At 32.8% G+C, this 13687-nt stretch overlaps 1 protein-coding gene across 1 annotated transcript; it reads left to right on the forward strand.

Moving 5' to 3' along the window:
• The first annotated feature begins 6712 nt into the window (after nucleotides 1-6712).
• Nucleotides 6713-8255, forward strand: LOC107424818 (probable galacturonosyltransferase-like 1). The gene has a single exon (XM_016034689.4). The coding sequence runs from the start codon at nucleotides 6918-6920 to the stop codon at nucleotides 7995-7997; it is 1080 nt and encodes a 359-aa protein (XP_015890175.1). The 5' UTR covers nucleotides 6713-6917; the 3' UTR covers nucleotides 7998-8255.
• The last annotated feature ends 5432 nt before the right edge of the window (nucleotides 8256-13687 follow it).

Genomic DNA, 13687 nt, shown 5'->3' on the forward strand with positions numbered 1-13687 from the left:
TTTCTACCCCTTGCGGGCTTGTGAATTTCAGATTTCAGTCACTAGTATGTGTTGAGATTCACTCTTCTAAACTTTGGCTTGCCTTGTAAATGAATAAAGGAACACTTTAGTTTCCTTGCTTGAGGGATTCTTGGACTTCGACTTGCATACATAAGGTATTTCTTTAAGCGTAGGGGAAGGATAAAAATGAGAATTCTTGGTCATAAGCCAGTCAATCCTCTCGAAAGGGAGATATTGGCTACAAGTTGCAGTCCTGAACTCTTTGGATCTCAAAATTTTATATTGTTTTTTAATTTTTGGTCGTGCCAAAACAAAAATGAAAATGATTGTAAACAAGCATATCTATTTCTCAAATTTGATTTTAATTTATTTTTTTAATATTTTTTTGCCAGCACAAGCATATCTAAGTTGAAATCTGATAGCCTTTGATCAACAAAAATGGAGAGTGGAGACGACTATCAAAATCATAAGTCAATTACTTTTGTTTACTGTCCACCTCAGTATGTTTCAGCAATTGAATTCAATGGCAATTGTGCCAAACTATGTCACTGAATCGTGATACATTTTAATAGGATTAAAACTTGTTAACTTCTTATTTAATCAAGGCTTGCGATAATCTTTTTCAGGACTTAAAAAGGATTTTGAAATATAACCAAACAGAAAGCCGATCCATAACTCTTTTTTCTTCTTTTCATTAAAAAAAAAAAAAAAAAAAATACTACACATTTTAATATCTTTCTGCAAGTGGAACAAATTTCCAGTACGTGGTTTGGGACCCATAATAGCACACTCACCTTCTCACATAGAGGTGGGTCCCATCAGGGAGAGTTGTGCTCCCGGAAACACAACAAATTTTTTCGTGCGGGTGATCAGATTTGGACTAAGAATTGCAGTCAAGGCCCAATGAGCTTGACTTATTTCCCATTCTTAATATAAAATTTTATTGTTATAAGAGAAAAAATAATAATATTAAATTGAGCTTTTTTTTTTCTTTTTTTTATTTCACTTACGGCACAAATATGTTTAAAAAATTAAAAATAAAAAACTACTTAAATATATCCGGTTGCAACGTCTTCGGAAAAATCAGCAGTTTGTGGTTTCTCCTCCAATTTTCTTATTTGTCCTAATTGGACTGGTTGAGATGATTTGCTAACAATTTAGGTATCCATATTCACCAAAAATAAAAATAAAAATAAGGCATCCATCATAAATCACTTAGCAATCGCTGAAACAAATAAACAATCTCCCACTTTAATAAAAGTAATTTCCTTTGATTACGAGATTTTTCCATATTTATATGACTGTTTTTTATTGGTTGGTCTTGTATCATTTTCAATCAAAATATGCTGGTTGGTAGTACAGGAGAGCTTGTGATATGCTTCTATAAAATGGGGGAGGCTAATTAACATGGGTCCTGGTAAAGGTCGATATCTGTAAGCGAAGCCCATGTGCAAACATACTCAACTACTTCGACTATTAACAAATTTTGTACATTTTTATATAGTGTATTCATTGTTTTCATATGAAAAATATGGATATGAAGAACATGAAAAGAGCGACAGGATGATCTTCAAAATCTCTTAAAATAACCACTTAGAAACCAATCAGTGATCTTCACGTGGCTGCTTAATTCTCTATAATATATATATATATATATATATATATATATATGGATTATTTTTACTTGGTAAATGTACACTAGTGAAAAACGTGGGAGTAAAAAGGCTTGTCTTTATTATGTTGAATTTTCATTTCCCGTTCTTTATTTTAATTTTTAATTACTCCTCGATGATTATTTAAATTTCAAATAAGTGAGTTTCTAGAATGATGCAAAAATAATTTCATATCCTAAATGTTTAAAAATTTTCTCTGCAATCTATTCCTTTTTGTTTCCTAAAGTACTACTAAACCCAGAAATTATGATTTATAATTGCATTTTCAAACTAGAAAAATGCTGGGGAATAATGTATATATATATATATGTGCTGTCATTTAAAAGTAGACTTAATGAGCTAGGCTCACAGCTGTACATGTTAGATTGTTATTAATTAGATAAAAGAGGAGCTAAGCAAAGGCGGCAATGGAGGAATTGGTGAGCTGCGAAGAACTGAGCGAGTATTTGCCAAATGCGTCCTTATTATTCCCCCCACTCTGGTTTTGGTTCTTGCAGGCTAGGGCCTGTTTTGCAGCTGTTTCCACTGGTTCAAATTAGTTGCAATATATATATATTTTTTGGGTAGAAATAGTTGCAAAAGATATGAACATAGTTTTTGAAAAGACTTTCTTTTTCAAATCCAATTCCTAGAAGTGGTCAGTAATGTGCAAATTTAGTCCCCTGTAAAAAATCCAAATCAATTGGTAATCAGGTCGTACGTTTAATTAATTAACCAAAAACTAACAGATACTTCATTTGTTTGGTGGTTTTACAAAAACACCGTATCTTGACTTTAATCTTATTGCAAACTTCCTTGGTTGTCACTCTTTGAATTTTGCTTTAATTAATGTCAACTCGATATAAATAAACTGTCAATGTGATTTCAACACGTTGATTTTTAGTAATTTTTTTTTCCTTTTTTTAGAAAAATTAAAGAATATTTGGTATGTATTGGGTTTTCGCCAAACAAGCTAGTCCGATTTTAGAACTAATTCAACTCTAAAACGGATGGAAGGAAGCTTCTACACGTTTGAATCAGCTAGTAGTTTACTTTTATTTACAAATATGTGACCTTTATTTTTTTTTTCTTGGTTTTCTTGAGTACCACCGAACTTTTTTGTTGTGTTAGGCCTTGTACGGTTTCTTAAGGAGCTCTCAAACATAGTAGACCAAATAAGAATATAGAGCTGCTTAATTAGGCAGATTTTGGACTCTTTGTGAGTTGGTCAGAACTTGTTAGGTCAATTAGTGTCGCTATCTTCACAAAGCATATATGCCACACTTCACAATGCAAATTAGGGATCGAAGCTGGTGTCAAATAAAAGGTTAATATGACGGTTATTCATCCAATAAAACAATAAAAATTCTAATTGAAAGCCACCTTTTACTAATTTTTGTGTACGCCTTCCATTTCCCAATTGACTTTTGAGTCTTGGAATATTGTGATCTCTGGCTCTTTCAGTTGTTAAAAATGCAATAAAATTGATGAAGAAAAAAATTATTGAGAAACTTTCTCATGATGATAAATAAGACTCAAATTTCTTTCCTGCCAAGAATATTGGATATGTCCGTGCTACTTATCAACTTACTGAATAAATTAAATGGTTTTTATTTGAACATAATATAAATTAAATTAACTTTTTTAATATATATTTTTATCTTTTTATCATATATTTTTATTATGCTTATCCATTTACGATTGCACCTTTTGATCCTCGATTATTTTAAATAATTTTGACAAACCGTACAAATAAGAATTTAAGCAAAATTTAATATCGAACTTAAACTTCTTGTAAAAATGTGTCAAATTCCACAAAATTTTTAGGATGGTAGTCCGTAGTCCTATAAATTATATATGTGTATGTCTGTATATAAAAGGATAAAAGAAAGGGAAATTAATTTATATATTATACATTTTTCAACCAATGAGAAGGAAAAAGAAAAAAAAGAAAAAAGAAAAAAAAAAGGACAGCTATAATGTATAATGACCTGAAAAATTGAAACGCGGAAACAGAATAGAAGACTAACGAAAAATGCAGTTTTTTCAACAAAGCTGCTAGGATGGGCACGAGGATTCTGATCAGCTCTGAATCTCTGACCCAATAGACGCGTTTAGGTCACTGTACGGCTACTTCTACACTGCTATTTAAATCACTCGCTGACAGACAAACGAGCTCGCCTCATTTGGCTGACTTTTTGGGCCGTCTCTATGTCCCCAATCTCTCTCCTGTCGGTGATTCTCACCAACTAATGCGTCTCTCTCACCCACGCTGTGTACCATTCCGTATGAAAACAATGACTTCAAAATCTTAAAAAGGACCAAAACATTAAAATCCAAAAATTTTTAAAAAAATAAAAGAATCAAAATGTGAATGGACCAACGGTGTAGCTCTCTTATAGAATCTCCATGCAGTAACTTTTCTTTTTTCGTTTTCTTAGTACTAATAAGATGGGACAGCTTAAATTAGTTCAACATGATTAAGACGGTGTTTGTAAAAGTAGGGAAAAAAAAAAAAAAAACAAATTGAAGGACCAGAAGAAGCAAATGTGTGGAGTCAGCTTGATAATAATTGGGGAAGAGCTTTGGGAAGTTTGTCATGTGTGGCACATGTTTCAGTCTAATATTAAAAAGAGAGCGCCAAACAAATCCTAATAATGGAAGGAGGGAAGTATTCTCACACCTTTTATCGAACAAAAGCAAACAAATTACACAGTGCATGTGAGTTGCACATGCTCATGATCAATGATTACTAGTAGTAGGTCCTGTTTTTTTACCAATTAAATGGACTATTGTGTTTTTCTATCCCTTGCATATGTTAATTTGAGCAGCATATGGCTTTGATTCTTTTTGGTAAATATTATATGTATAGTTATTTATGTTTATAGCGTTTACACTTTTGAAGATTTTTCTTATCTTGATATTTGAAGATACATAAAAAGGTATTTTCTTAATTTAATATAGAATTTCTATGAAATTTTAGTTACTAAAGCATTGCTCTTAACATATGATGGATTATTGTCATTTCTACGTTTTTAAAATGTTGAATTTTTCGAAATTTATAATCAAATTCATTTATAATGCTCTTATAATGGTCAGCATTTAATCAAGGACATAATTGAAGATGTGATTAATCTAAGATATTGATTAAATCTATAAACATCGATAAAAATCAAGAACTGAATTCACCTTTTAGTAAGGCTATTTTAGCATCTGTTTGGTACCTTTTTTTTTTCACCCAAAACTTTTTTTTTTTTATGGTTAAAGGTTTTTTTTGGGGCAAAAAATTAAAATGTTTAACAATGATCAATAAATATTTATTGATAAAAATATCAGATTTTTTAAATTATTTTAAAGAAGTCGATTTAAGAAAATTCTACAAGCAAAAAGCTTAAATTTCAGCCGCTGTACTCAACAAGAGCTTATCAATAATTTAATAAACAGATGGGTGATGTTGATGGAATAAGCCAAGCTAATCTCGTAGGCTGATGACAAGTGTTAAATAATGTGCAATATATTGGGAAAACCCATGAGACAGGCGGGTCCTCTTCAGCCTTTTTCTTTATTCATTTCCCTTTTTTTATATGTTTAATTTTTAAGGAAAACAAAATGAGAATTAATTATTTTTTCTCTAATATTATAAATAATTATATTATAATTAATTAGGACAACTGTGATAATGAAATCATTGCTCATTAAATTTTCTTTTCCATTTTAATTAAGCAATAAATTTAAATATTTTTTTTGTTATTCTTTTTAATTTTTGAAATTTTTTCTTTATTGCGTAAAATTGTATTAAGGTAAAAGATATATTTTGGTTATGATATTGCTATTGGCCGTCCCTTTCCAAGTTCAAAAGCAAAACCATACTTTCCTCCTACACCATTAAAACCCATGTCCACGTGGCACAGTCCAGGTCCCATTCAATCTGGTACGTGGCAAGGTGCTTGTTCTAGTTAATTCTATTACAGTCCCTTCCAGGTCCAAGCAAAATATAAAGATCAGACCGTACAAACTACAATCTGACCAGGTGGCTAATACTAGATACACACAAATCTTGGGTCCTCAGATTACATAATTACCCTCAGCTTCATAATGAATGAAAATAACCATTGAGCTTGGCATTAACTGTTTCCGACATACATCTTTTGGCCACAAAATTCGGCTCCAAAATTTAATTCATATTCACCGAGTTTGGAATGAAATAGAAGTTGGGTATTATTTTTTTCTTCAATTTATGTGATTCACTTATTGATATATTTAGTCAAGAAATTGAAAAATCAACGTCACTCTCAGTTGAGGCCGGTGAGCCCACATTAATTACTGATATTTTTATAATTTAATACACACCATTTGATGCCGATACCATGGAAGCCTAATTTTGTGATGTAACTAAAATACATTTCTTTTCTTATTTCGAAAACCAAAAACAAATAAAAAAAATTTCTAAGTATTTTCTTCTTTTTGATCCAGATTTCTTTCAAATCGAAAGTTGTCGTTTATGTTTACATACTGTATCAAGTTCAACTCGCAAGCACAGATGCTAAATCGGAAGTTTTCCCTGAGATAGATGGCTCAACTAGACCTTCTGAGTGTGAGAGTTACTTATTTTATAATTAAAGTATAAGATTGGCTCTTAATTGGATTTTGAAATTTTGCTTAAAATTGCAGTCCAGCTTAGAGCTCAGCATCAAGGACTGTGCATGTGTGTCCCATTCAATAGTCACCTTGATCTATACACCTAATAATTAAAAAAGTAACCAAAATACTTTATGCTTAAGGGATAAATTACTCAACTTATATTGCCATATAAATAAGAAGAGTACCTGTTTCAGAACAATTAAGTATTTTACCAAGAGTAAAATTTTCACTTTCATTTCATGCCCAGCAAATAATTTGGTGTCCTAAATGAAAAATCTTAACGGATATTTCTTGCCATTGGAAATTTGTTAAAACAATTAAATAAATAGTAAGGTTTAGAATGGAAATATAAAAAATATATATATTTTGGTTTTTGGTCACTATATAATTAAATAAAATTTGTTAGTTAGCGAGGAGAACATACTTGAAGACCTTTGACTTGGCTATCCATGAAGCTGCCTTTGAACCAACAACGTGGGTTCAAAGCCACGCACAAGCCGTAGAAGTGTCGTCTCCATAGTCTCTCTCTCTCTCTCTCGTTCAAAATAAAAGTTTTAAGAGAGAAAGCCCACAACTCCTCTCTTTATCTTTTTCCGGATCTCTCCAATCAAACCCACCATTATCATGCCTAAACTTTTTTCTTCTTCTTCTTCTTCACCACCAAATCACCTTCTCTGCCTCTTCTTCCTCTTCCTTCTCAGTAATGCCGTCGCCGCCGCCGCCGCAACCACTCAACGATTTAAAGAAGCCCCGAAATTCTACAACTCACCGGAATGCCCTTCCTTAACCACTAACTCCACCGCCGCCGACGACGTCAACGGCATGTGCTCCTATAAAGCTGTCCATGTCGCCATGACTCTCGACGCAGCCTACCTCCGTGGCTCGATGGCCGCCATTCTCTCCGTCCTTCAGCATTCTTCTTGCCCTGAAAATATCAGGTTCCACTTCGTCTCGTCGTCCTCCGCCGACGCCGTAGCACTCCGACAGACAATCTCCATCTCGTTTCCTTACCTGAAATTCCAAATCTATCCCTTTGACGATTTGGCGGTGTCGGGACTCATATCGACCTCCATTCGCGCCGCTCTGGACTGCCCGCTCAACTACGCTCGGAACTACCTGGCGGAAGTGCTCCCACAATGCGTCCACCGCGTGGTCTACCTGGACTCGGACCTAGTCCTCGTCGACGACATTTCGAAGCTCGCCGCCACTCCGCTGGGCGATAAAGCGGTGCTAGCGGCGCCTGAGTACTGCAATGCCAACTTTACTTCGTATTTCACGCCGTCGTTTTGGTCGAACCCGACGCTGTCGCTGACATTCTCTGGTCGAAAAGCGTGCTATTTCAATACGGGAGTGATGGTGATCGATTTGGAGAGGTGGAGAGCAGGTGACTACACGACGAAAATCGTGGAGTGGATGGAGCTGCAGAAGAGAATGCGGATCTACGAGCTGGGCTCGCTGCCTCCGTTCCTGCTGGTATTCGCCGGCAACATAGCTCCGGTGGATCACAGATGGAACCAGCACGGCCTCGGAGGTGACAATTTCAGAGGGCTTTGTCGTAATTTGCATTCGGGTCCGGTGAGTTTGTTGCACTGGAGCGGCAAAGGGAAGCCCTGGGCACGCCTCGATGCCAACCGGCCTTGTCCCTTGGATGCTCTTTGGGCTCCTTATGATCTATTACAAACGCCCTTTTCTCTTGAGTCTTAAATTCTAATTAAGTGTATAAATAATTTTTGGTTTCTTTAATTTTTTCTTTTTTTTCCGATCCCGAAAATTAAAGGTTTTTGGGTTGACAAACACCATGAAGCAGGGGAGAGTGATCTATGGCTTAACGATCCCTTCTTTTTGTCTTTCAGATGACTGAGAAAGATAGAAATTAAAAACATGAGGTCGTTTGTACATTATATAATAATATATTGCAGCAGTTGAAATAGAACTTTACAATATATTTTGCTTGATCTTATTTATTTTGGAATTCAGTATTTGTTCCAAAAGAATAGTGAACAATATGGAGTTGCAGTGGTTGTGACTTGTGAAAACGAAGAGAAAAATTAATAAATATGTTTTCTAGGATCAGAAGGAACCACTAGAATGACTTCGGGTCGAAATCTCGTTCTGGAGTTAATTAATTCAAAAATCTTTTTCTTTATTCTGTTTAATTTCTTTTTCTTTTTGACCGTGTTTGGTGTATCTGCGTGCAGCTGTTCTTTTTGAAGAGCACTGCACATATTTAGAAAGTAATTTCAAATTTCTCTTTTTTCGGGAGTAATAATTAATAAGATACATCCACAGCCAAAACCGTGTTATACGTATTTAAAATAAGGGGTTGGTTTAAAGAAGCATTTAAAAAGACTCGGGCACTTTTTCAACATATGCAAGGTACTCTGCTTGCATGCAACCAAGATGTAAATAATTATATTACACATAGATACTCTACGTTTTATAGATGTAATGTGAAAATTAGGAGCTCGGAAAATGCTGAAGTTGGTTGGAATTTTTGATGCTTTAAATTGTTCTTTAAATAAAAGCCAAATACTAATCGCTTTTAATTGTTTTTTGAAACAATAAAGATATGTGGGGCCGGCGGGGGAGGGTGGTGAGTGACTATAATTAATAAAGAAGGTTCAAATGATGTGCAATTGGAAATGTGGCAGATACATTTTATGAATTTCTAAAGGTGGCAAACGTCTTTGAATAGTGTCAGGAAAATCAGCTACCTTCGCTGAAGCACACAAGTACTAAACCAAAATCAACTTAAAAGCCATTGGTTATTTGTTTACACTTGGGAGTTGGGACCACGAAATTCACTGCATTTGCCGAGGATATTTCTACATAACATAGCTCTACCGTATTCCTCACGTTTCAAAGACGATGTATTGGCAAATTGCAATTGCATGGAATTAAATAGTAGGTCCAGATTAAGTTTCCATCTATATTCATGTCCTTCAATTTTTGACATGAATATTAAATTCTTGGCCTGAAGATAGTAAAGTTCGTCAACACTCTTTTATTGCATAGGTGCTATTGCGATGTATGATATGAGGATGTAGTCATTTCACAATTAATTTCATATAGAACGCGGACTAGGATTTTATTTGAGAAAAATTGATCGATCATTTATTACATTTGCATTTAGAAGTTATAATTTAAGTCTTGACAAACTCTAATATTGCATGCCTTATGCTGCCATGACGTATAATACAAAACTATTGATTTGAGGTCTATGAAACTAGCTAGTAGGAGATTGTTTTTGTTATTTATTTAAAAAAAAATAATTTCATACAAATTGGTCTCGATCTATTGGAGAGAGTAGAATAGAATTCTGATATATGCTACTTTTCTATTTCATTTTAGTATTTCTTTCAAAATAGTATTTTCTTTCTATTTCAGAGAAAATTCTTTATACAAATGAAAAGTGACTAGCTATCTTGTGTTTTTTTTTTTTTTTAATGTTATTTTCATAATTGTTATTTTGCACATTAACTCTCTCTTTCTTTCTTTCTTTTCTGGATTCATTGCTATTTTTAAGTTAAATGACCCAGGAATTACTAAGGGGAGTGAGCAAATTTGAGAACTGGACCATCTTGAGAAGGATAACTAACATTGATTATAACAAATTTATTTTCCCCATAAATAATTACAGAAATTAGATTGAATTACAAAGTCTATAAGCTTTCAGAAAGGCCTTTTTACATACGAGATTAAACACAAGTTTACCTCCATGGCCTCTTTTTACATACGAGATTAAACACAAGTTTACCTCCATGGCCTAAGGCACATGTAGGTTTAATTTACTTATTTTAATTCGTTCAATAATATTTATGGAATCAAAAGAAATTTAACCAATTTTCTTTACATCCTTTTCAGCTTACTTACAGATTCAGTAATTAGTATACATAGATGGAAAATCTTTTTAATTGACTACCCTGTTTTCGAGGAGCAAGGTGACCCAATCTGGTCTAAATTAAAAATTGTTACGTCAATTTAAAATTATTGATTATTTCCCTTGTAATTAATGGCTTTAATATAATTTTATTGAGTTCAAATAATTTATTTTCTTGAGAGATGAACATGGTTTCACATATGTATATGACCTCCCAGTTGTTTCGAAGAAAACTATAGGTAATCAGGTCGTGGGTTCAAGCATATTCTGTGTAAGTGCAAGCACATTTCTTCTAATATATATATATATATATATATGTGTAAATATAAATCCATAGACGCATTCTCTCCACCCTATCTGTTTTTTTCTCGCCCGAGTCAATAATTGAAGGAGGAACTAGATTTCGGGCAGAACCAATTTATTTATCGAAGTTGAAACGTGGAAGTTTGTCGGTGGCTTCTACCCTGCCCACATGGTTATGAAAAAACAGTGAGCCGCTGCAGTCTCTGTACTCAAACTATTAACTTTTATTATTATTTGGTTAATTTCTATTATTTATGTATTAAAAAAAATATTTTATAAACACTAGGAAATTATAACTAAGGATATTTAGTTTTTTAATCAAAGAGAAAAAATTGAATGTATATTTGCCATATGTAGAAAATGGCAATATAAGGTTTTGCTCAAGAAATTAACATGTTAATTAATCAAATTCCATTAGTTTCCCAGTAATTAACTTTGGATTAGTGTCGACCAATATTAATTAATTAGGGAGAACTTTTTCCGCAAATTTTTTTTCCAAAGCTTTTTAATGCCATGGGAGCATAATTAGATTTTCTTAATTCTTGGAGAAATCTGAGGCTCTCGTGGTGATGGGAATTCATTATACCGACAATCCAGTAACTCTTCTTGCGGGAAGTCAGGCACAGATCTCTGATCCTATAAATTGCAGCAATGGGAGTTAAAAAGGTCAACTTCATGGGGATTAAAAATTTGGGTTTGGATTAACTTTTCAAACATAAATTAATCATTGAATCTGGTGGGTTTAATTTCTCTAAATTAGTCAACGTCAAGAAAAGCTTTCGCAGATCTAAAGCAAGATCTAGCATGGGAAATGTGACTTGCAATATGGTTTTGTTCACATTATCAATAATTTTAGATGGTCAAATTCCAAATTTTGTTTTTGTATATTTTGGTTAAAAAAAAAAAAAAAAAACAGAAAAAAACGAAAGAGAACGAAGAGCATAAAAAGTTAAAATTATTAGAAAACTTGGCGTTTTATATAATATATACAGCAAAAGACAGAAAGTTAATCAGCAAAGTAAATTAAACAAATAATTCTAAACAGGGCTGGGACTTGGCAGTGGGCATATTCTTTTCAGTTTTTTACGTACCTTTTGTTTTGACATTCCAATCCGTTGCAGTATCTTTTCTGATATTTGCACTGCCGAGAGGCAAATGTAAGTGGGACAAAAGGGACAGAATTAAAAGGAAATAATACCAAAAAGAAATGTGATCACAATAGGTTACATAGACGGACTCCATATCTATAAAAGTGGGTGTATATAGGGCAAGAGTGGCAAAGCGTTTGTGTTGGATTGGAGTGGGTTTTTTTGAGATTAGATCGAGATGCAATTTCTTGATGTTGGGGTCCTCATGAAAATCGAGCGTTGATTAATTGATTGACAGTTGATGATCTAACTGAAAATGGAGTTTCTCTTTTATGCCTCATGCATTATACGTTACATTATAATTAATAAAGCTTTGCTTCAACTACCAGAGAGAGAGAGAGAGAGAGAGAGAGAGAGAGAGAGAGAGAGAGAGAGAGAGAGAGAGAGATTGGATTTAGACAATTGAATGTGACATAGAAATTATGCATCCCATCCAAGTAGGCGTATAATTGACACAAGAAATAAAAACAAAAAGAGCAAAAAATAGTAGCTGTCTATAGCTAGTCTAGTGAGTGATGAGGAAATTTCAGTTTAACTTATGAACATGTACCTAATTAATTTCTTGAAAAAGGAAAAGTTCTAATAGAAAGTTTTAAGACATTAATAAGGTTTCAGGCAAATATTGCGATTTAAGCAAACAAAAGCAAAGCTTGCGTATTTCATTTTACAAGATTTATTGTATTTCTTTTTCGCCATTCAATTTTTCTAATATTTAATGTCTAAGCTTCTCATATAAAATAGGAAGTATCATCATGGGGTCATAACAAGTCATATATTATGTATATATAAAATTTTGTAAAAATTTAATGTTGCTATAAGCTCACATGCCTCCCCACCTTTTTGTAAATACTTGGTATCTAAGATTGAATATGATTTTAATACTCGTCTATGTTTTGGATTTAAAAGAGTATAGTCCAAGCAAACCCAACTAGATATTTGCCAATTGCATGCATCGGGAACCAACAATCAATTATTCATCAAAACTTCATGATTGATCAAATAATGAGTTCTATTCCATATTATTTTTCTGTCCCATTTTAATTAATAGGGTAAGGTTTGGGAATACAACCTAACTCGATATGTACAGCCAACACGCCCACCCCTAAAAAAAAAAATAATAATAATAATAAATAAATAAAATCTGTCCATTTCTCCACTTGTTTGGCACTGCGAAATTTTAATTCTGCTAGCCCAGTAAGTTGCACCCTTTTTGTAGGGTCCTATTTTTGTTTCCGTTCTGGATCCGGCTTAACAAAATTCCATGCCCAGTCCATGAGCTTGTTTCTTTTTATCCACAATTTTTTGGCTTTTAATTTTTTTTAAAAAAATTATAATTACAAACTTTATATGATTTTTGTTTTTGGGAAAATTTGGTTATTTTATTTTGCAACCTGATATTATTTCATAAAATAAAATATTTTTTATAAAAAAAGAAAAGAAGAAAATAGTGTTTTACAAGTGAAATGTTTTATTACTGCACTATCTTTTTTGTTTTGTTTTTTTTTTTTTTTCCTTTTCCTTTTTCTTTTTCTTTTGCTAATCAATTATAATGTCACTTATTCTTTAAGCATTAAACTCGTATAAAACCTTATTTATGAAAATTTGATGTGGTATGATTTTCTTATCAATTATACTTTTTTTAATCACTAAATCAAAACTATTCAAATGAAGCATGTAATTACAACTTTTTCCCAAACTATGTAATTCAAGGCTAATTAATATCTTTTTCTTAAAATCCACTCGTGTCCCCCTTCTGCGACCATGTGACAGTATTTTTTATTTTTATTTTCTATCTCTATCTTTTACCAATATATCCAAAAAAAAAAAAAGGAAAAAGATTATATATATATATAGATATGTCAAATTATCTTGAAAATCAATTTTTACATCATAGAGCGCAAGATTAATCAACTGGATTCTCACAATCGCTAAGGAAAATGATCAGCACCATCAACAAACGGTACCTTGGAAATTGCTCTCACAAACTTTTGTCAAGTTCTAACTTAGGATAACCACAAAAAAGAAACATTAAAATCTAATACTATGAAAATACGCAACTCAAA

This window comes from Ziziphus jujuba, chromosome 7, assembly GCF_031755915.1.
Source record: "Ziziphus jujuba cultivar Dongzao chromosome 7, ASM3175591v1".
Taxonomy (NCBI): domain Eukaryota; kingdom Viridiplantae; phylum Streptophyta; class Magnoliopsida; order Rosales; family Rhamnaceae; genus Ziziphus; species Ziziphus jujuba.